Genomic DNA, 22692 nt, shown 5'->3' with positions numbered 1-22692 from the left:
TGTGCGGAGTGAAACCGCTTTACAATCCTGGCTGTGTTTTGCCCTCCGAAAAACCTCAATGGCCACAAAAATGAAGGCACAGCCACATCTGCTGCTAAGGCAGCAGAACCGATGCAAGAAGTGCTTTGTACTCACTGTTGGAGGCGCTTAAGTATTCGGGGTTGACGGAGGCATAGAGCGTGCCACTGGGGTACCCCTCGGTGCTCCTAGAAGGGAAGAGTCACAAAGCAGGCCTCAGGACAGAGCGCGGGATGGCGACCCCCTTCTGTTCCCTCCCTCCCCTGCCCCTTTGCAGAACCAGCAGGCGGGGAGGCGAGCTCAGCTTCCTGGCTTATCGGATCCATGTTGCACAGCCAACGGGAGAAGAGATACAGGGAGCTGGAACTGCTCAGGGAGGCAGAAAAGGGTGAAGTGTCATCAGGCTGAAAGTCCTTCAGACTTTCGGGTTCCTCTCAGCTGGATGGGTCCAGCCAGCTGGGGGAAAGAAGACACAGTTTGCCAGTTCTGGAGCAAGTCTGGGAGGCTGCAGTGCAGCAGCCAAAGGTGCACCCTTCTCCAAAGCCTCTTCCCTAAGAGCTAAGCTTCAACAGGGAGAGCGACTCTCCTCTTCCTATGATCTCCTGCTTTTCTGCCTCTAGAGACTCTCTGGCATAGAGCCAAGGAGGCCTGACTGCTCTCTTCGGGTTATTGCCATCGGTCCACACTTTGGACAGCTGCTTTGAAACGGAGCTGAGGAGCGTTCCTTAAGGGAGCAGCCACCGGCAAAGCAAAAGTGTGATGAAGGGCCCATGGATTAGGACCTGGAAATGGACACGCACTGACACCAAAGACCACAGGTGGGCGCTGTGCCTGCGGAGAAGGATCCTGTTTGTTTGATCTGCAGCCCTGATCTCAGGCTGGGAGAAGCTGGGAGACTGGAGACAAGTTCTCCTGAAATAGAGTTGCCATGCCTCCCAGAATTTTGAGATCCACCCGGATTTTAAGCATCTCACCCAGATTGATTAGCCCACCCAGATTCACCCAGATTCCAGCTTGCTTGCTTGCTTTTAGGGATGTGCACAAAACCGGTTTGCCCGGTTCGGTTCGAATTCTAACCAGGTTCGAACCAGGAGGGGGGGTTCGGTTTTGGTTTTGCTCGAACCTCCCCCGGTTTGGTTCAAATTCAAAGCGGTTCAAACTGGTTCGGACACCCCAAAATTGGTAGGATGATAGCTGGCACCCAGGGGTACCTGCCACCCAAACCCCAAAGCAATCGGACACTCGTACGATTTTTTATGAATCTTTGAAAATTATTTATATTTTTTTCTCATAGGATATAATGGGACTCCAACCAGCCCATTATTCCTTATTGTGGGGCACCCATGGGTGCCAACAACCATGCAAACCCCGAAGCAATCAGACACCCCTATGATTAGCAACCCATGGAGGTGGTTGGCACCCTCGGTCTGGGCCACCCCAGCACCCCCCAAGTGCAGTTATGGGGCTGCTGAAACCTGCATTCTTCCCTATGGAGAAAAACCTTAAAGCCACTTGTGGGGTGCTGGGGTGGCCCAGAGTGAGTGGTGGTGTAGTGCAAATAGGGTGCCAACCACCCCCATGGGTTGCTAACCCATGGAGTACTGGGTTTTGTTGTTTCTGAAGTGTTCTGAGTGTAGATTCTTTGGTAGCATATAAGATTTTCAATGACAAACCATGAATCCACTCTCATCTGCTAACCTTAAAGACACAAACTTCAAAAATCACTTAAAAATCAGCCCTCTGCCCAATTCCTTTCAAATAATTCTGATAGCTTCCTGGGCCCCCTTGGGCACTACCACCCACCACACTCTGCTCTAGGCCACCCCTTTCCCCCCGACGTGAAGCTATACATTTGCTGCAATCCTAATTATTCTCTATGAGGAATTCAAAAATACTTTAACAATTCACCAATAATCAGAGGAGTGTCCAATTGCCTTGGGATTTTGTGGGTGGTAGGCACCCCTGTCTGTCTACCACCCACCCCAATTTTGTGCCCCTAGGTGCTCCACAATAGGGGATATGGACTGGTTCTGGATCCATTATACTCTATGAGAAAAATCATTAATAATATTTCAAATAGTCATTAAAAATCGTAGGACTGTCCGATTGCTTCAGGGTTTGGGTGGTTGTTGGCACCCATGGGTGCTCCACAATAAGGTATAATGGCCTGGTTTGAGTCCTATTATACCCTATGAGAAAAAATAAAAATATTTTTCAAAAATTCATAAAAAATCGTACGAGTGTCCGATTGCTTTGGGGTTTGGGTGGCAGGTACCCCTGGGTGCCAGCTACCATCCTACCAATTTTTGGATGTCCAAACCAGTTCGAATCGAACCACCCCTGGTTCGGTTCAAATTCGAACCTGCAGCTCGAACCTAATGGCTGGTCTGGTTCGAATTCAAACCTTCGAACCACCCTGGTTTGAATTTGAACCGGTTTGAATACGAACCGGTTCGCATATCCCTTCTTTCTTTCTTTCTTTCTTTCTTTCTTTCTTTCTTTCTTTCTTTCTTTCTTTCTAAAAGCTAAGCTCTAGCCCTTGTAGAAGCTGAGTTATGGAGCAAAATGTGCCGTCACTCTTCTGCTCAGAAATTATTTTCACGCCAATCTACATAATATGCAAATTAGGCACCCAGATCTGGAAAGCCAGAATATGGCAGCTCAATCCTGAAACCAGGACTTCCCACCCTCCTCAGCCTAATTTTCTCATATCTTCTGCCTGCAGCTTTAGCACCAAGCATTTTTGCACCCCTCTGAGGCAGGCCAATTAGCCTGCAAATTGCATCCTGAGTCACTATCAAGAGTATAACATATTGCCTACTAAACATAGCTTCCCTGCTAACTAAGCAAAGCGGCACCTTTCTAAAGTGGCGATTCTCTTTACTGAGCAGGAGAGCAACTGCCCCTATCCATCCCCAGCCAGCACAGCATCCCGCCAGTAGCTGTTGCTGGTGTCTATCTCATGTTTCTTTTTTAGATTGTGAGCCCCTTGGCGACATGAGCTATTTTATTTCTATCTCTGTAAACCATTTTGGGAACGTTTGTTGAAAAGCAGTATATAAATATTTGTCATATTCGTATTTCCTCCCCTGCACTGTCCCCGCCCGCAACATTTTTAACAGCACAGTGTTTTCCAGCCTTTTTCATCGCAAGGCAGACTTACATTACAAACAAATAAAAATAAAGGCACTGTTCACACTGCCCACCCTCAGCACAGACCACAGCTTTTCCCCATCAATACAGGGGGTGGGGGTGAGGGTGGGAGGACTGTCTATCCACCACTCCTGCCCGCCCAGTCAAATGCCTTACCTTTTCTTGTATACGAAAACAAAGACAGCCAGGCAGGTGACCCCCACCATCAAGAGGACTGGCATCAGCGTCAGGAGCACATAGACGTTCCCGGGTTCCTCTTCCTCTACTTGGAAGGGGTGGTTGGCAGCAGAAGTGGGCAGGGAGAACAGAAACGTGTCATTATCACACACCTATTTTGCACAGTTGGATGGACAGTAAGGAGAACCCGCCGGCTTTCAGATGTGCATATCATGGCATCCATCCATCTATCCGTGAAGTGTGGTGCCATAGGAACATAGGAAGCTGCCATATACTGAGTCAGACCATTGGTCTATCTAGCTCAGTATTGTCTACACAGACTGGCAGCGGCTTCTCCAAGGTTGCAGGCAGGAATCTTGGAGATGTCAGGGAGGGAACTTGGAACCTAGATGCTCTTCCCAGAGCGGCTCCATCCCCTAAGGGGGGAATCTCTTCCAGTGCTCACACTTCTAGTCTCCCATTCACATGCAACCAGGGTGGACCCTGCTTAGCTAAGGGGACCAGTCATGCTTGCTACCACAAGACCAGCTCTCCATGGACCTGGAATTTATGTGGAAGTGGGAGGATTTAGTCAATGTGTCTCACTTCTCCTCTATATATTTAAAACAAGACTGAAAAGTTAGCTGTGCTTCTTCTGACCTACACCCAACCTCTCGCACTGTCCACCTTGCTGACATTCTGCTGCTCAGCGTCCAGGGGTGGTGGGCGACACAGGAGGCCAAATAACCTGCCCAACGGCTTCGTTTGTTTTACCCATGTGGAGCTTGGAGCCCGCCCAGGACCCACTCACTTCCTCCGCCCATTGAGGCCCCCAGCATGTCTACACAGAAGAGCACCCTTTCAATCCTGGCACATTATCTCGGTATCCTTACAACACCCCTCCGAGGCGGGCCAGTTGTCCCCATGTCACAGTTAGGGAGGGGAAAGAGACATGCCTAAGGCAACTGGGGGAGTTCAGGAGTCAGATGAAGCGACCTGATCAACCTGATTGCAATGCAACCCAGTGCAGCCTATGCCCAATCAGCGATATTTTAGGATTGCAGCCCAGCCATGATGCCAACTCATAAAAGGGGGTGGATTCCAAGCTGTGACCTCCACATGGGCCTCCTCCCTCATGACACCCCCTTGATGACCCACAACTTTCCCAGTCCCGGGAGGACCCCTCCCGTCTGCATGCCCCTCCCCAGAGATGTGGAGTGTTCCTTCCCGCCATGGTAAAAAAACGCTTATAGCTTTTCTAGAAACCAGCAGCATTGTGGCCACATTCCCATGCAAGGTTAACCTGGAGCTTTCCCAGACGGCAACTGTACTTTGCTTCATCCCCAGGAGGGTGGGTGTGCGTTCATAGATCGGCCAGATTTACCCCAAAGTCGATGCAATATATCAGAGAGCACTCCATACACAATTTGGGTTTTCCCTTGCATTTTGGAGCTTAGCCTGGTTTATGTCTTTTTGTGCCAGGTTTTTTGGGTTGGCTGAGATTTGCTCTAGGAGACCCCTCTCCTGCATTTAAGCCCGCATTTAAGCCCACTGTCTGTTGGGGAATTAACCCCTCTCACTCCATGCTTCCTGGTTTGGTTTTGTATTTTACACTTTCTAGCGTTTTCAGGGGAGAAATACAGCCCAGGGCAGCACCAGATTAATAACCCCCCCCCCCATGCAAGCTACTTGATCTTGAGATGACTGGCTTCTTCCTCCTCCCCATGGTTGCTCCAGGGGGAGCCCTGCGCACTTACCTGGCCCAAGGATGTAGAATTTCATGTATCCAGTCCAGGACCCATTCCCTGCCAGCGAAGTGGCTCGGACCCTGGCGGAGTAATTTCCCGGCTGGAGAAGAGCAAGGTGGTAGCCGCCGTATTGGAAGTAGCGATGGCGGGAGACGCACACGACCGTGATGACTTCCTGCATGGGATAAAGAGGGGGCCAGGCAGCAGAGGGCAGCAGCATGAGAAAGGACGGCCCAGCCTTGGGGGGCTGAGAGACACTCTCTAGGGTGTCCAGATGGGTCCAGCAGTCAGTGACAGGGATCCCCAGATGCTCTTGACTACAACTCCCAGAATCCCCAGCTGAAACGGCTTATGCTTGGGGGTTAGGGAGTTGTAGTCAACCACAGCTGGGAATCCCTGTTAGAGGGGACGCTGCTGGCCAGGGGCATAGCAAGGTTGGAGTGGGCCCCGGCTGTGTAAATTGTGGACGATGCAAGTCGTTTCATGGTCCTAGAGAAAGACATGCTGTTCTGGTAGCTCCAGGGCTTAACACTCACATCAGTTTGGGAGGATGGATACAAGTGCCAGCATGGTGCTGGACTAGGACCGGAGAGACCCGAGTTCAAATCCCCATTCAGCCATAAAACTAGCTGGGTGACTCTGGGCCAGTCACTTCTCTCTCTCAGCCTCACCTACTTCACAGGGTTGTTGTGAAAGAGAAACTCAAGTATGTAGTACACCGCTCTGGGCTCCTTGGAGGAAGAGCGGGATATAAATGTAAAAACAACAACAACTACTACTACTACTGAAGGAAACCTGGGAGGGTGTGCAGCTGGGGGAGTCAGTCACGTGACTTGCCTCGGGGGGGGCCAAGGCAGTGGGCCCCCAGACAATTGTCTCCCTTTGCCCTATTATAGTTATGCCCCTGTTGCTGGCAGCCCAGGATCCTTTGCTTTCAAGGAGGGGGCCCTTTCGTGAGGTGAGCAAGGGTGGCTCGGGGCATGGGGCGGGGGTGCAAGCCCCCCTTCAGAAAAGTAGTCCCCCAGCTGCAGCCTCATTTCTGCTTCAGGAATCTTACACGTGGGACACAAACTGCCCACCCAGACATTTGCTTTATCCCTTTGATGCCCTCCATGGAATTTTATTTCCTGGTTCAATCCCCCCCACCTGGAGGTGAGGCAGTCGCTTCAAGTAGGGGGCTGTTAGGGTGCCAGCCGGGCAGTCAGATGCTCCCTGCGGGTGCCCCTGGTGGACCAGCTCTTTGGGACCCAGCTGGCCCTGGCAGACTTCGCAGGGAGCTCCTCCTCCGCCTCGCGCTCTTCGCACAGCTTGCCAGAAACATGAGGATGGCAAGGAGAGCTGGTCCGGTGGAAGCAAGCAGGAATGGCCCCCTTGGCTAAGCAGGGTCCGCCCTGGTTTGCATTTGTATGGGAGACCACATGTATGAGCATTGTAAAATATTTTTCTTTGGGGATGGGGCTGCTCTGGGGAAAGCACTTGTGTGCCTGCATGCAGAAGGTCCCCAGTTCTTCCCTCCCTCCCTGGCAGCATCTCCAAGAGAGGGCTGAGAGAGACTCCTGCCTGCAGCCTTGGAGAAGCCGCTGCCAGTCTGGGTAGACAATCCTGAGCGAGAGGGACCAAGGGCCTGACTCAGTATATGGCAGCTTCCTCCATTCCTAAGAGGAGGCTGCTGGCAACCCGCCCTCCTCCCTGCCCCAGGCGCCACTTTCAAAGCTGGCACGGGCTGGTTGGGAAAGTGGCCTGGCCCCCTCCAGGGGGTGAGGCAGTATTTTGTTCCTTGCCTCAGGGGCCACAAGGTCTTTGGCAGGCCGCCGCCACCCCTTGTGCTTGTTCTCACTGAAAAATGACGGTTGCCACCAAAGGCAGAGGACGTCTACATCCAACCGACCATGATTATTATTTTTTAAATATAAAGGGTCAACTTTGAGACCTTGCTCCCGCTCCCCACACATCCATGCCCTCCTTCTCCTCCTCACCTCGCTCTCCCGGCTGTACTTGATCTCATATTTCAGGATCAGGCCATTGGGGTTCTTGGGCTCCTCCCACCGGAGGAGGACGCTGTTCTTGCTGGCTGGCTCCCAGGTCATGTTGCCAGGAATGTTGTCTGCCTGAGCTGGTGGGGAGGGAGCAAAGGCCAGGAGGCCAGAAGCAGGGCCGTTAGTGCTATGATTCCATGTATCCGGTGTAAAAAGGTGGCTGTTTTTCCCCCGGGTCGCCAGTTTCCGCAAAATGCAGTTTGCCTGAACGGAAGCAGTGCTGGACTAGGACCAGGGAGGCCCAAGTTCAAATCCCCATTCAGCCATGAGACTAGCTGGGTGACTCTGGGCCAGTCACTTCTCTCTCAGCCTAACCTACTTCACAGGGTTGTTGTGAGGAGAAACTCAAGTATGTAGTACACCGCTCTGGGCTCCTTGGAGGAAGAGCGGGATAGAACATGTTGAATAAATAAATAATAAATAAAATACATTTTGCTGCTGTTGAGCAGCTAACCTAGAAAGCGCCCTGCTGAAGCTCACGCCCTCCACAGATCTCTCAAATCGTTAGCAGTTCTGCTTAGCTATTTGGTGGCCCTTTGGCTCAGCCAAATCAAATGTGCAGCACGTGCCTGTCCACTAGTGCTGGGGATTTTTCCAAGGCAGTTCCTCTGCGGGGTGGGCACAGCTGGGCCAAGGACTGCCTGAAGAGAAGGGTCTCCCACGACCTGATTACGCTTTCCAGATTACACCCTGCAATGGGGTCACTGCGGATCTCTGAAGGGTGCTTCCCCACTTCCTGCGTTGTGACACCGCAGTCCCTACACGGACAGCAGGGTGCCATTCCCATTTCCAATGCCTTGCATCGGATTTAATTGCTGCGATGTAGTGCTATGACGCTGTATATCCGGCGTTAAAAAGTTGCTGTTTTTTCGGGTTGTTAGTTTTTGCAAAACTGCCCCCCCTGCTGGGCACTTTGCTAGTTACGTTTTGAAAAAAAACCAACGTTTTGATTTGCCTGAACAAAAACATTTTGCCGCTGTTGAGCAGCTAATCTGGAAAGTGCCCCAGACCAGTCCCCTCTGCAGTAACTGATGGGATATTCCTGTCCCTGGTACTTACGCCCTGGCATGGTCCTGGCAAAGACAAAGGTCGCGGCACTGCAGCCCACTGTCTGTGCGGCATGGTTGCAGGCATGGATGTCAATGCGGTACTCTGTGAAATGGCGCAGGTTCGAAATGACGGTCCGGTCCCGCACGACTTTGTCTTCAAACACACGGAAATCTGGCTGGGCTTTGGCGTCGGCCCCTGTGCGATTCGGGCTTGCTGCGTTCCCCAGGGCCTCTGGGAAAGATGTGCTGGCGGAGATGTGTTCAGCAATGGTCATTGCAAAGGTGTCTCTGCGTCTTTTGGGGATCCTGTGGGAGGGGGGAGGAAGAGGGGCAGTGAGACCTAGGCAGCAGAAAAGCTGTAGGGCATTCTCCTGCCTGTGGTGCCCATTTCTCTAGGTCCCCATTCTTACCTGTAAGAGATCTTGTTCACAGAGGTCACTTTCCAAGGGGGCCTGGAAAAAGGGAACAGGAAAAGATGAAGAATCCTCCTCTTCTCTTGCAGAACCTTGCCTAAAACCCGGCCTCACCTGGGACTTTTGCACACAGCAGGCCCTACCGTGGGTTTACTGGGAGGCTTTACTGTGAACGAACTTGAAGTTGTCCCAAAAACCCAACAAAAATAGTGGGTTTTTTAAAAAAACTCCTGATATAAATCGGCCTACATTCTATTGCACAGTGAAAAACCTGAATTGCGTGTGAACTGTTCCCTGATCACTCACAGGGATTCTGGGGTAAATATGGCTGTTATGTGAACGCAACCCCTCCATTCCGGAGGAGATGCGAGTTAAAAGGCTGTAAAAGCCCCACGTGAAAAACTTCCTGGAAGTTTTCCACACCCGGCATTTAGTTCGCATCTCCTCCGGAATAGAGGGGGTGCGTTCACACATCGGCCAAATTTACCCCAAAGTCCCTGTGAGCTATTGGGGAGCACTTCACACACAGTTCGGGTTTTTCATTGTGCATTAAAGTGTAGCCCGATTTATATCTAGGGTTAAAAAATTTCCACTTTTGTGTCAGGTTTTTTGGGCAACTTCGAACTTGTGTTAAACTTGCGGTGAAGCCTGCTGTCTGGGAAAGCTGGGGGTGAGTGAGAGGAGTGGGTTTCAGTTTGCACAGAGGATCTTGACTGATTCTTATAATAGGCAAAGAGCTTTCCCAGACAGCAGGCTTTACTGTGGATCTGCGAGGCTTTTATGTGAGTTCGAAGCTGCTCCCCCCCCCAAAACCAATGCAAAAAGTGGAGTGCACCCCCTCCATTCTGGAGTTGATGCGAGCTAAAAGCCGGGTGTGGAAAACTTCCTGGGGACGTTCTCAGCCTTGGGAGCTCAGAGGTTGCTGGACTGCAACTCCCCCCATCCTCAGCCACAAAGGGAAAGAAGTTACAAAACTGCAATCTGGAAAACGCCCAGCTGCTGCAGTCACCACTAAGATCAAACAGGTTAGCGTTTCCCTAGCGTGAAATTGGCAGGGACTGGATTGGATTGGAAAAACAAGTGGGTGGCCGTTTTGTTTATTAGCAGTTGTTTAACAAACTCCGCATTTCCCCTGTAAACAAAATGCCATGAATGTCCGACACAATGAGTTTTAAAACTGCACACTGCTGCCAAATGCCAGCAGGGAAATACTGTGAATTGCTGCTCTTTCCACAGAACCGGGGAGTGTCTATGCATCTAAATCCAGCCCGCCAGCCCCCAAACAGAGGCTGGGAATGGAGCTGCCGCCAATCGTTTGCAGGTAGAACCCTCTTCTAATTACGGCTGGGCCCTTCCAGTGACTCATAGGAACATAGGAAGCTGCCATATACTGAGTCAGAGCCTTGGTCCGCCTAGTTCAGTCTTGCCTACCCAGACTGGCAGCAGCGGCTTCTCCAAGGTTGCAGGCAGGAGTCTCGCTCAGCTCTATCTTGGAGATGATGCCAGGGAGGGAACTTGGAGCCTTCTACATGCAAGCAGGCAGCTGCCCTTCCCAGAGTGGCCCTCATCCCCTAACGGGCATCTCTTACAGGGCTCAGACATGTAGTCTCCCATCCAAATGCAAACCATGGCAGACCCTGCTTAGCAAAGGGGACCATTCATGCACGGGACCATGAGGCCAGCTCTCCTCCCACAGTCTGCCTTGATCCAGAAGGACCCAGCAGCTGCGGTGTGCACGCCATGCCCACAGGGCAGGAGGCTTGGAGATCCGCTGAGATCGGGGAGGGATACAGCAGCATGCTCCCCCTCCTGTCACTTCTGATGCTCGGCTTGGGGCCTGCCCTGCTCTCTTTCCCAGCCCAGGCAGGACGCCATCCTTGCCCTTGGCTGCCTCCTCTGCTCGCCGCCGGCCCTGTTACCTGGGAATGGTGATGGCGTTGCGCAGGAAGTTCTCAAACTTCTTCTGGAAAGAGACCGTCTCAGCCCCCCAGTGGGTTTGGCCCACGGGGCTTTGGCACGGGCAGCACTGTTCATCCTCTGCATCCTCGCGCCCTTTGCTGTCGTCGGTGTCAAAGCGGGTGTCTGCACTGCTGGTGGGCAGCCGGAGGCCTATGCATTGTGGAGGTGGGGAAGTGGGGAGAGAAACGGGCAGTTCACACAGCCATCTCCCCAAGGGGGGAGAGAGATGGGCAGTTCACACGGCCATCAGGAGCTGGGGGCGCTCCTGTTTGGCGCCCCTGTGCTTGTGGAAAGCGAAGTCTCAGAGGCAAGGAGCTTGATAGGAACATAAAAACATAGGAAGCTGCCGTATACTGAGTCAGACCCTTGGTCTGTCAAGCTTAGTATTGTCTGCACAGACTGGCAGCGGCTTCTCTTTGCAGGCAGGAATCTCTCCCAGTCCTATCTTGGAGAGAACTAACCTCGGGTTTGAGCGATAGAACCTCCTTTCGAGGTCCCAGAAAGAAACCTTCAAGGAAACAGGACGGAACGGGCGCCCTCATACTAGGGAATTGGAACGTTCCCCTTCTCGTAATCAGGTTAGTAAACCTGTATGTCATTTATGCAATGCTCCTGCATAGGAATAGGGAGGGAAGATGCGACCAAGAGGTTCACGTGGATGAGACAGTAATTTCTTCTGGAAATGTTTGTATGGTTATGTGCAAAAAGACAAGTATATTTCTTCTAAACAGCAATGGGACAAATTATGGAAATGGACATTGGACATAAATGCTCCCCCCCCCATTACCTGATGTGCCTTGTAATCCACCCCCTGCCCGAGAGTACTGTCTGCATATACTTTATAACCCTGTGGTTTACCAAATCCTTGTTTGTAAATCTTTGTAGATACATGATGCACAAACAACCACTTTGTATATAATTGTATTTTGGTAACGTACTGTATGCTTTGGTGGTTTGTTGGTTCAATAAAAAAATCTTGTCCTATTTTAAAAAAATCAAAAAAATCTTGTCCTCTCTTGGAGATGCTGCCAGGGAGGGAACTTGGAACCTAGATGCTCTTCCCAGAGCAGCTCCATCCCCTGAGGGGAAGATCTTACTGTGCTCACACTTCTAGTCTCCCATTCATATGCAACCTGGGCAGACATGGGGCGTAGCTAGGGGAGAGCCCCCCCCACCCCGCCTTCATCCTTCTCCCTGGTGGCCCCTCAGAGTGGGGAGATAATGAAGAAATGAGTGAGCATTGTCCTACTCCGATCCCGGCTTTGACGGACCTGGCAACCCCCTCACCCCCAGCCGAGAAGTGCAGAACCCTGGCTTTGCCGTGAGCCATGCGAGTTGCTCATTGGTGGGGTCGAATGAGCAGCCGGCACGGATGATCAGCAAGTACCTGGCCTGTGGTGGTTTGCGGATACAGTGGGGGAGAATTCCCAGGCTGTGATGGGGCCAAAACACCTCGGAGATGAAAAGAGGCTGCTGCTAATATGGAAACCCAGCCTGAGACCCTTTCTTTCCGGGAATGAATGCTGAGGCAGGCCATTTCTCTTCAAGAGAGGGAGTGCAGTTTAGGAGACTAGCCGTTGATTGAGGGCCGAGGTGCCATGAGTGAAAAAGACGGTGTATTTGGGGGCTGCAGAATGTGCCAGCCCCGTGGGGAGCAGGGTGATGTTTTACATTGTTACACCCCTGTGCAGTACTTGATTTTATTTATTTATTCATTTAATTTATATACCACATGACTCCAAAGGCTCCAGGCGGTTCACAAAAACAAAAAGGAAACGAAACCAGCTATTAAAACAAGAATTAGTTTGTTTTTTTTAAAAAAAACATTCAGAAATTATCGGAATTAAATTAATCGGCAGTGCTACATCTTGGCACTGTTTATGCACAGAATTGGTGTTCAAGGCAACTGCCAAGGTCTGTCTAGTGGACAGCATAAACAAAACAAAACAACAACAGGGAATAAACCTGGTCCAAAAGGTAAGCCAAAGCAATGCAAAAAAGCAGGAAAAACTATAATATGTTCCTAGATTAGAAATATATCTATATCTATATACAAACAAATAATAAGAATATAAATAAGTATTTTAATACTAAAGATGAATAAAGCTTCATAAGAATGCTTAAAACTCAACAAGAATGTTTTTTTTCTAAAAAATAAGTCATAATATATTAGAAGTCCTCAGACATATGCTGGTTAGATAAAATATGTCTGAGGACTTTTAGTAGCTGCCGAGTGGACGGGCTGGCCCTGCACACAAGCGCCAAATAGTACCCGAAACAGGGTCAGACTCGCCTCCTACCCAGTTTATGGTCGTGTGAACTGCCCTAAGGGAGAGAAAGAACCAAGGCTGGTTTGAGGCCACGTGGAAGGCCGAGAAGCCCCGGAACAGCCCAGCCGTACCTTTGTGGCAGTAGTCATTGACGAACAGCTCAGAGTCCTCGGCCAGCTGCTGCCACAAGACCAGGTAGTAGGTGATGTTGCCGTTGGGCTGGGTGGGTGGCTTCCACCGCACAATCAGGTGGGAGGAGGAGTTGGACATGGAGATGACATCCCGCGGCACGGTCGGAGCTGGCGGTCAGTGGGGAGAGAGAGAAAGAAAGAATGTGAGCTGGGGGAGCAGGGTGGGACAGACGCCCCCCAAGTGCTGACGCTATGAAGCAGCTGGACTTTGTCGTCTCTTCTTGCCCACGTTAGGGGCCCCTAATTCTCCCGCTTGTGCCAAACACTCCCTCTTCCCTTCAGATATTTTCCTCACAATCCTATTGATTTCCATATTTAGTTAGCTTCACATGTATGTCCCGCTCTTCCTCCAAGGAGTCCATACATGGTTTACCCCCCACAACAACCCTGTGAGGTGGGTTAGGCTAAGAGATAAGTGGCTGGCCCGGAGTCACCCAGTGATTTTCAGGGCTGAGCGGGGATTTGAACTCAGGCCTCCCGGGCCCTAGTCCAGTGCTCTCACCACTACCCCCATTCGCTCATCCACGTTACCTGCCGGCGTGGTGCGGATATAAACCACTTCGCTCTGTGCCCCATAGTTGCGCCCTTCCTCGGCGGTGGTAAGGTTGATGGCTCGCACAAAGATGGCGTACTGCGTCCAGGGCTTGAGGTTCTGCAGAGTCACCCCTGGCTCCTGGTCGTTGCTGAGTGGAAGCTCCACGTCCACCACGTTCCAGCTGTTGGCCCCACAGGCGTCCTGGCCAACGTACTCAGTCACATTCTGGAAGGGTCTGGGGGAAAGATGTTGGAGTTCCAGTGCATCATCGACCTTTTGCACCAACTACCCAAATGGCCACTAGAGCCACTGGGAGTAGAGACAGTGAGTCAGGGGTCTCCCTAGCTGGTCTCCCTGATATGACTCCTCCGGTATTTCCTGTTGAGTCTCACAATCCTTCCTTTCCACTTAGCAGATGGAAACATCTCTCTTCCTCCTTACCTATTCATTATGTCGTTCTTTAGCTTAGGTCTTTCATATCCAAAGTGTACTTCACCAATAAAGGTATTTAGTTCTACAAGAATCTCCATGTGCCTTCTCTAAATAGCTGCAACATCTAAACTCTGCAGACTACTCTGTAACTGGAGTGGGTAGCTTCTTTAGTGCTCTGCGAATTAACTGGGGGATAAAAATTACAACCCCCAACAAAAGAGGCACCCGTCTTTGAGGTCAGAGCTGAAAGAAAGAAAGAAAGAAAGAAAGAAAGAAAGAAAGAAAGAAAGAAAGAAAGAAAGAAAGAAATCTGGGCAAATCTAGGTGGGCTAAGAAATCTGGGCAAGACACTTAAAATCCGGGTAAAGCCTAGAATTTGGGGGGGGGGGGGGGATGGCAACTCTAATCCAAACAGACTCATATGTTTGATTCCTTTGAGACGGTGCTCGAAGACTTACGATTCCTTGTAGTAGATAATGAAGCTGAGGAGATCCCGATACTCTGGAGGCTGATATCGTTCCCACTTTAGGAGGATGCGATCAGACTCGGTGATGTTGGACACAAAGCGCAGGGTTTGAGTCTTACCTGGAAGAGTGGGGGGTGGAGGGGGGAAATCTCAGAAAGAGGCCTGAAGAGGTGGAGGGTGATGGGTGGAATTGGGGCAGGGGGCGGAATGACAGGGCAAACAGTAGAGCTGGTGAAGAGCCAGGGAAATTTACAAATCCAGATGTTTGCGAATCCTGGGAAAGGAGTGGAGCATTTAAGATGGTAGAGATCAGGGCAGGAAGCTTGATGAAGTGGAGGATTCATCCGTTGGCTAAAAAGCTTGATTTTCAGGAATGGCTGGAGGCCAGTGTTCAGCACTTGAGTTGAGGTGGTCCACTCCCTGGCAGCATCTCCAGGTCGGGCTGGGAAAGACTCTTGCCTGAAACTTCGGAGAGCCGCTGCCAGTCAGGGTGGGCAGTACTGAGTGTCGAGACCAATGACCTGACTCGAGAGGAGGCAGCTCCCCATGTTCCTTGGTAACCTCTGGGGCAAATAGCCTCCCTCTTCTTAGAGGCAGCCCTTTCATGAGGCAAAGTGAGGTGGGTCACCTCAGAGAGCAGATTCTGGGGCATCAGCAGGATGACAAGATGCTCTGTAGCACCACCGGAGCAGTTCTTCAGGACGAATCTGACCCACACAATTCAGATTTGTGTGGGTCAGGGAAGGAGGGCCTTTCCTCACAGAGCAGGCTGGTCCCCACGAGGGGCAAGGGGCAAGACGGCATTGGGCATCTTGTCTCTTGGGCTGCCCCTGCCTCTTAGGAACATAGGAGGTTGCCTCTGGGCGCTTTCCAGATCAGACCCTACAACGGGGTCAGGACATATCTCGGAAGTGTGATTCCACACTTCCTGCGTCGTGACACCGCAGTCCCTACGCGGACAGCAGGGTCCCGTTCACATTTCCACTGCCTTGTTTCAAATTTAATCACTGCGATATAGAGCTAGGACGTCTTATATCTTCGGCGTTAAAAGGTTGCTGTTTTTCCGGGTTGCTAGTTTCCGTGAGACTGCTTCCCCTGCTGTTTACGTTTCAAATGCAACTTGCCTGAACAGAGGCATTTTGCTGCGGATGAGCAGCTAGTCTGGAAAGCGCCCTGCTGAGTCAGACCTTGGGTCCCTCTAGCTCAGTATTGCCTACACAGACTGGCAGCGGCTCCTCCGAGCTTACAGGCAGGCAGGTGTCTCCCTCAGCCCTATTTTGGAGATGCTGCCAAGGAGGGAACGTGGCACCTTCTGCTTGCAAGCGTGCAGGTGCTCCTACCATCCCCTGAGGGGGCTATCTTACAGCGCTCGCACATGTAGTCTCCCATTCAAATTCAAACCAGGCTGGGCCCTGCTTAGCAAAGGGGATAATTCATGCTTGCCGCCACAAGAGCAGCTCTCCTCCCTCTTCTGGTGCCGGTGCTGTCTCTACAATGCTCCTCCACCCTGGAGTTCTGCTCATTTGTGCCAAAGAGATACCGGGGGTCCTTGCCAACCTCCCCTGAGCTTGCTCCCTCCCCACCAGGCCACTCACAGGATGCTCTGTCGCCGTTTGTCCGGGGGTTGATCTCCGCCTTGTTCTGCCTCCCCTTGGTGCCCGTGATCTCTTCCATGCTGTAAATCTCGGAAAGACAGAGCCTGGGGTTGAAGGCAAAATACATCTTGCCCACGGGGATGAAGAGGGTGTGATGGCTCCAGTCCCAGAGCTGCTGCAGGTTCTGGTTGTCCAGGACGTAGAGCGTGTAATTCCTAGGGGCAAAAGCAGGTGGGATGTTAAGAGCTGGTGGGCCGCTGTGTGAAATAGGATGCTGGACTAGAAGGGCCTTGGGCTTGATCCAGCAGGGCTGTTCTTATGTTCTTATGAGCGGGGTGATATGCAGAATAGTCGATGGCATGGAAACAGTGACCTGGGAGAGACTAGAGAGCGCTAGTGAGGGAGCCAGAGCTGGACACAACAGCACCCCGAGATTCCTTCTCCATGCAGAGAAGGCTCTCAAAAGGCTGTTGATGTAAACCAGCCCTTTGAAGCCCTGGATCTCTCCATTCCCCTACTGACCGGCGTTCCTCTAATACGGACGCTGTCATACTGTGGTCTCTGGCAGGGGCGTAGTTGTAAATTCAGAAGTGCAGGCACCACCCATGACACCCACCCCCATAGAAATCCATACTCCAACAGCTATGCCCCATCGCCACACTCACCCCAACAGCCCCCCCCCCTTAGATACATGCAATAATTTGAGGAGATCTGTTCCAAGAAGTCAAGGATAGTTTCCTAATCCTACAGGGCTTGAATCTTGTGTGGTTATTCACCCAGAAGAGCAGTCTGGATTGTTGGCTACAACGGGGGGAGGATACGCCTTGTAACAGAAGACGGGAAGAATGGCAACAAAACTGATTGTAGTCTGATATTCAGTGGCATGGCAAACGGTTGGGATAGCAAGCAAATGCAGCCTATCTTTTTCACGGAGAAAGCCAAGGGCTTTCATCCAGGCTGAGACCCGGGAGGGGGGAAAGTTCCAGGACCACCTCCCTGCTCGTCCTTGCATTTGGAAGACACAGGCAGAACTCCTGTGTGCCAGCAGCAGACACACACCAAAATGTGGAAATCGTGACGTGTAAGGAAAGAAAGATGGGTCGGAAACGGGCTTTGGGTGGAACTGCTATCCTGCCAATTGATGCTCCTCCATCTAAGGTCAGTCCCCAACCACTATGGGTCAAAGCTGCTGCCCGCCGCCCCCCCAGCCCAGCCCAAACGTTTTCCATTGGCCGTGTCAGCTGTGGTTCAGCAGGGTGCTCGGCTTGCTCAGCAAGGGCTGCATCAGGGCATGTGGAGATGGCTGTCTTAATAGCTCCCCCCACAAAAGCTCCTCCCCCAGGAAATCTGGCTGTCTTGCTGCCTACTCACCCGTCCACCATGGAGTCCCCCCGGATCAGCTTGAGGTTCTTGAAGAAGGACAGAGAGATGAGGGCGAAGGAGTGCTTGATCTTCAGGAAGCCCGTGATGGTCTCGATGAGGCCGAGGCTGCCTTGGAGCTCCGAGGCCAGGTTGTCTGCAAGAGGGGAAGGGTGGCTTTTCATAACCTGGCGGAGCCATCGGCCAGGCCTGATGTGGCCTCGCTCATAGGCCTGAAACACCTGCCTTTTGCACGCAGCTCAGGTCCCCATTATCTCCTATGAAGTCGATCTACAGTGGCGGCCACCTTGGAGTCTGAGAGCAAGAAGGTGGAGAGGATCCTCTCCTGACAACTGGGCTGCTGCTGCTGCAGCAGTCGTGTGAGGGCTGGGTGGGTCTTTGCTTTCATGCTGTTTCAGAATATTTCTAGATGGCAATGCCGTATTTACCCGAATCCAAGACTAGTTTCCCCCCAGGTTGCTAGAAAGTGGGTAGGCATTTTAAATTCAGCGTCGTCTTCCTTCAGGGCAAATAACAGGTATAGCTTGCGTTTCACCTCTATGTTTTAAGGGGGTCATCATGAATTCAGAGTCATCTTGAATTCATCTCCTGCTAACTGAGCAAAGCGACACCGTTTAAAGTGGTTTGCCTTATGTTTCTTCTTTTGATTGTGAGCCCTTTGGGGATAGGGGGCCATCTTCTTGATGTATTATTTATTTTTCTGTGTAAACCACTGTGTGAACTTTGGTTGAAGAGCAGTATATAAATATCCATAGTAGTAGTAGCAGCCTTCTATTTGGGTAAAAACAGTAATAAGCTCTTAAAAACTGCACTTGTTCCAAGTACAATTCCACTTCTGTAGTACTTTTCCACAACCTTCTCTAGCTCCCAGCACAAATCCATGCTCTGGCCATGTACACAGCAAAGTCCCCCGTGCGATTTTCTCAGTGCCACCTGCTGGCCGGTTCTTGGCATTCCACGAAGAACCACTATTCACCAGAAAGTAGTGATGAGCTCTTCACAGAATGCAAGAACGGACCAGCAGGTGGCGCTGAGAGAACCACACTAGAATTTGTTCTGGGAGCTACAAAAGGTTGTCGAGGAGCATGGAAAGAGAGTAAAATCGCACTTGGAACATTTTCTTATTGTCATCAGGGTGCTTTCCAGACTAGCTACTCTTCAACAGAAAAATTATTATTATTTATTCAATTTCGATACCTCTGTTTAGGCAAGTCACATCCAGATCGTAAACAGTAGGGGGAGCAGTCTCGCAGCAACTAACAACCCGACAAAACAGCAACTTTATGCTGGATATACGGCTCTATTTCGGAGCAATTAAATTCAAAGCAAGGCATTGGAAATGTGAACAGCACCCTGCTGTCCGCATAGGGACTGCAGTGTCAGGATGCAGGAAGTGTGGAAGCACACTTCCTAGATATGTCCTGACCCTGTTGTAGGGTCTAGTTTGAAAAGTGCCCTGGAGACACAGGACAAGCTACAGGAAGTAGACAATGAAAAGGTCTCTAACCCGTTCGCCTCACTATGAAGTAGAGAGGAGAGGGAGGAGAGCTGGTTCTGGGAACAGTGAGCACGAATTGCCCCCTTTGCTAAGCAGGGACCTTCTTTGTATTTGGATGGGTGACTACATGTGAGCATTGTAAGATATTCCCCTTAGGGGATGGGGCCATAGCTAAGCGGAAGAGCATCTAGGCCCCAGGCTCACTCCCTGGTAGGGCTGGGAAAGACTGATGCCTGCAACCTTGGAGAGCCGCTGCCAGTCAGTGTGGCCCCTATGACAGTCTCCCTAGCCACGCCCACCCTGAGAGCCATACCCCATGGCCATGGCAACCCCAATGGCCACCACCTTGCTTAGATAGATGCAATAATTTGGGGTTTTCTGTTACAAGAAGTCAAGGACCATATAGACTCTAGGGAGAGCACTAGAATGGATGAAAGGAAATGCCCACTGAAATGCACTGATTCCTTCCAAATGGCCATCAGAATGCATGGAATGGTGATTCTCTTATGTTTCGCGGGGGGGGGGGACTGGCCCTATCTAGCCCCAGCACAGCATCCTGTCAGTGGCGGCGGCTGGGGTCTGTTTTGTTTCTTTTTAGACTGTGAGCCCTTTGGGGACAGGGATCCATCTTATTACCTTATTATTGTTTTCTCTGTGTAAATCACATTGCGAACTTTTGTTGGAAAGCAGTATATAAATATTGTTGTTATGTTATGTTATGTTATTCAATACATCCCATGGCCATTTGGAAGTAACCCATGCATTTCACTGGGCATTCCCTGTCATTCATTTTAGCATGTCCTGACACTAGTCCAGGTCCCACGTTCACTCCCTGGCAGCATCTCCAGTTAGGGCTGGGAAAGGCTCCTGCCTGAAACCTTGGAGAGCCGCTGCCAGTCCGTGCAGGCAAGACTGAGCTAGCTGGACTCAGGATAAGGCCGCTTCCTATGTTCCTGTGACAGGAAGCAGGGTAATAAATGCTTGGAATAGCAAGAGCATCACATTATTTCCCTGTAGAAAGCCAAAGGCTTTGCATCCCTGCTGAGACCCTGGAGGGGGGGAAACTACTAGGAGTGCATCCCTGCCGGACCCTGCAGCACCACACCACTGACACAAGATCCAGCCAGTGTGCGCAGCTACGCAGAAGGTCGCTTTGTGACTGACACAAGAGACAGCCAATCAGTGCCATGCTTCTGGTGCAAACTGGAAGGACAGGTTTCTCCGGGGCGCTTTCCAGATTACACGCTACAGCATTGTCACTATTGTCCACTAAGCGTGATTCCATACTGCCTGGGTCTCAACACTGCATTCCCTCTGCTGTCAGCAGAACCTAAGGGGTATACTCGTGAGTCAAACGGGCCGTAAACCAGAATTTGGCTTTTTAAAAAGCCAAATCTGGCCACCTAGGTCAGCAAGGTGCCGTTCACATTTCCGATGCCTTCTCCCCCAGGTTTTAACCTTGTGTTTTAGTCCCACAATGTTGCATGTGCGTCGCAAAAAATATAGCTGCATTTTCCCACGGCAGGAGGGTTGCGCGGCCTGTTTACGTTTCCAAAATGATCTTGCCAAGCCGGAGCATTTTACTGCTGAATGGCATGTCCTCTGGAAAGCGCCCTGAGCTCAGCCCAGGGGAGAAGATGGTGTGCCTGTCCAAAACCCAGGGCGGCATGTGCTTTCGCCATCAAGTTGTCCCCCTAAAAGAGTCAGACCTCCCTCCTCGGAGCACCCAGCCGCCCTGCAGCAGAGAGACTCACCACCCCGGCGGATGTTGAGGATCAGGTTGCCCTCGACGAAGGTGCAGCCCGCCAGGTCCTTGGCCGCCCGGGTGGAGTCAATGGTCTTGGTGCCCACTTTGCACTCCTTCGGGCAGAGACCCTCACACTTGTGGCAGATGATGCTGAAACAAGAAGACAGGAGGGTTGAAGAAGACACATGTGGGGCGCACCGAGGTTTCACCCCCAGTCAGTTCTGCACCACCCCAGAACGATCATACGGGGCGGGGGGGGGGGGAGTTGCAGCACACGCTCTCTCAGTGAGGTGTCTTTGGGTGGCTGCTTCATGAGGAAAAGACAAAGGAGGCTCGACAGACAGCTCCCCACAGTTTGTGACAATCAAGTAGATCTGGACGGGAAACCAAGTCCTAGGAGGAACGGTCAAAGGAGCAGAGTATAGAGGAGAGCTGTCTTCAAATATCTGAAGGGCTGCTGCCTAGAGGAGTGGACCTCTTAATATCTGCTGCCCGCTGAGGACAGGGCCAGAACCAAGGGGATGGGACACCCCCAATGATGAGGGACAGCTTGCAGACAGGTAGAAATCCATCAGGTTAGCAGCATGCATGTCAGAACGCAAGAAGCTGCCGTCCGGTCCCACTCTATTCTGCACCAGCCAGACCTCACTTGGGAGACTGTAAGCATTTCTGGGGCCTGCATTGTATGGAGCATGTTAATGAACTGGAATAGGTTCAGGGGAGGGCAGTGAAAATGAGGAGGGGTCTGGAAACAAAGCCTATGGGGGAATGATTGAAGGAGCTGGGGGTGTTTAGGATGGAGAAGAGGAGACGGAGGGAAGATAGGAACATAGGAAGATGCCATATACTGAGTCAGACCATACAATAGGTCCATCTTGCTCAGTATTGTCTACACAGACTGGCAGCAGCTTCTCCAAGGTTGCAGGCAGGAATCTCTCTTAGCCCTATCTTGGAGAAGCCAGGGAGGGAACTTGAAACCTCGATGCTCATCCCACAGTGGCCCCATCATCCCTTAAGGGGAATATCTTGCAGTGCTCACACTTTTAGTCTCCCTTTCATATGCAACCAGGGTGGACCCTGCTTAGCTAAGGGGACAAGTCATGCTTGCTACCACAAGACCAGCTCTCCTTTGCTGGAGGTTTTCAAACAGGCTGCAGCAGATTCTTCCTCTGAGCAGGGAGTGTTAGTTTTCCAAGACAGTTTGGAACATCCTCTCTCATCAACTCTACCTGACTCAGTTCTTTAGCCTTTGTCCCTGAGAAGCTCAGTTCAGGCACAGGAATATGCTCAGAATCCTCTGCCGTGAACAGAGACGAAAATAACTCATTTAGCTTCTCTGCAATCTCCATATTTTCTTTAATAATCCCTTTCACTCCCTCATCACCTAGTGGGCCAACCACCTGGCAGGCTTCCTGATTCTGATGTATTTAAATAAATTTTTGTTATTCCCCTTGATGCTTTTAGCTAAATGTTCCTCAAACTATCTTTTTGCTGCCCTTATTGTCTCTTTGCATTTCTTTGCCAGAGTTTGTGTTCCGTTCTCTTCTCTTCATTTGGGCAGGCCTTCCAATTTCTGAAGGAATTCTTCTTCTTCTTCTTCTTCTTCTCCTTCTCCTTCTCCTTCCTCCTCCCCTTTGCAGCTTCTGTGACTTTTACTTGTTAGCCATGCTGGCATCCTCCCGGTCTCGGTGGTACCTTTCCTCCTCTTTGGTATACATTCTCTAACTGGGCTTCTATTACTGTGAGTTTAAATAAACTCCATGCATTCTGGAGCGAAGTGACTCGATTTCCCCTTTCAGTTTTTTCCCCACCAAGCTCCTCACTTTAGAGAAGTTGCCTCTTCTGAAGTTAAAAGTGTCTGTGTTAGACTTCCTCAGCGATTCTTTCCTTGCATATATGCTGGATTTGATCACACGATGGTCACTGTTCCCTAAAGGTTCCACGACACTGACATCTCACACCAGGTCTTGGGAACCACTCGGGATTAAGTCCAAGGTCGTCTTCTCTCTGGTTGGTAAGTGGTAACATGAAGAACACAGACTCCAT

At 51.0% G+C, this 22692-nt stretch overlaps 1 protein-coding gene across 7 annotated transcripts in view; it reads right to left on the bottom strand.

Moving 5' to 3' along the window:
- INSRR (insulin receptor related receptor) overlaps window positions 1-22692 on the bottom strand; it is a 43677-nt gene that overhangs the window by 6786 nt on the left and 14199 nt on the right. For 6 of the 7 annotated variants that reach the window (XM_053278002.1, XM_053278007.1, XM_053278004.1 and 3 more), the window contains 13 exons: window positions 20654-20796; window positions 17393-17537; window positions 16022-16236; window positions 14419-14545; window positions 13525-13763; window positions 12934-13101; window positions 10493-10682; window positions 8571-8612; window positions 8171-8466; window positions 7052-7188; window positions 5085-5250; window positions 3328-3436; window positions 136-206 (listed from right to left, as the gene is read on the bottom strand). In XM_053278002.1, coding sequence (XP_053133977.1) covers window positions 136-206; window positions 3328-3436; window positions 5085-5250; window positions 7052-7188; window positions 8171-8466; window positions 8571-8612; window positions 10493-10682; window positions 12934-13101; window positions 13525-13763; window positions 14419-14545; window positions 16022-16236; window positions 17393-17537; window positions 20654-20796 — 2048 coding nt within the window. The remainder of the gene's footprint in view (window positions 1-135; window positions 207-3327; window positions 3437-5084; window positions 5251-7051; window positions 7189-8170; window positions 8467-8570; window positions 8613-10492; window positions 10683-12933; window positions 13102-13524; window positions 13764-14418; window positions 14546-16021; window positions 16237-17392; window positions 17538-20653; window positions 20797-22692) is intronic. The other variant, XM_053278003.1, reaches the window with a different exon arrangement.

Source organism: Hemicordylus capensis, chromosome 14, assembly GCF_027244095.1.
Source record: "Hemicordylus capensis ecotype Gifberg chromosome 14, rHemCap1.1.pri, whole genome shotgun sequence".
Taxonomy (NCBI): Eukaryota; Metazoa; Chordata; class Lepidosauria; order Squamata; family Cordylidae; genus Hemicordylus; species Hemicordylus capensis.
The sequence above is the reverse complement of the archived record's forward strand: the minus strand, read 5'-3'. Positions and strand labels throughout refer to the sequence as shown.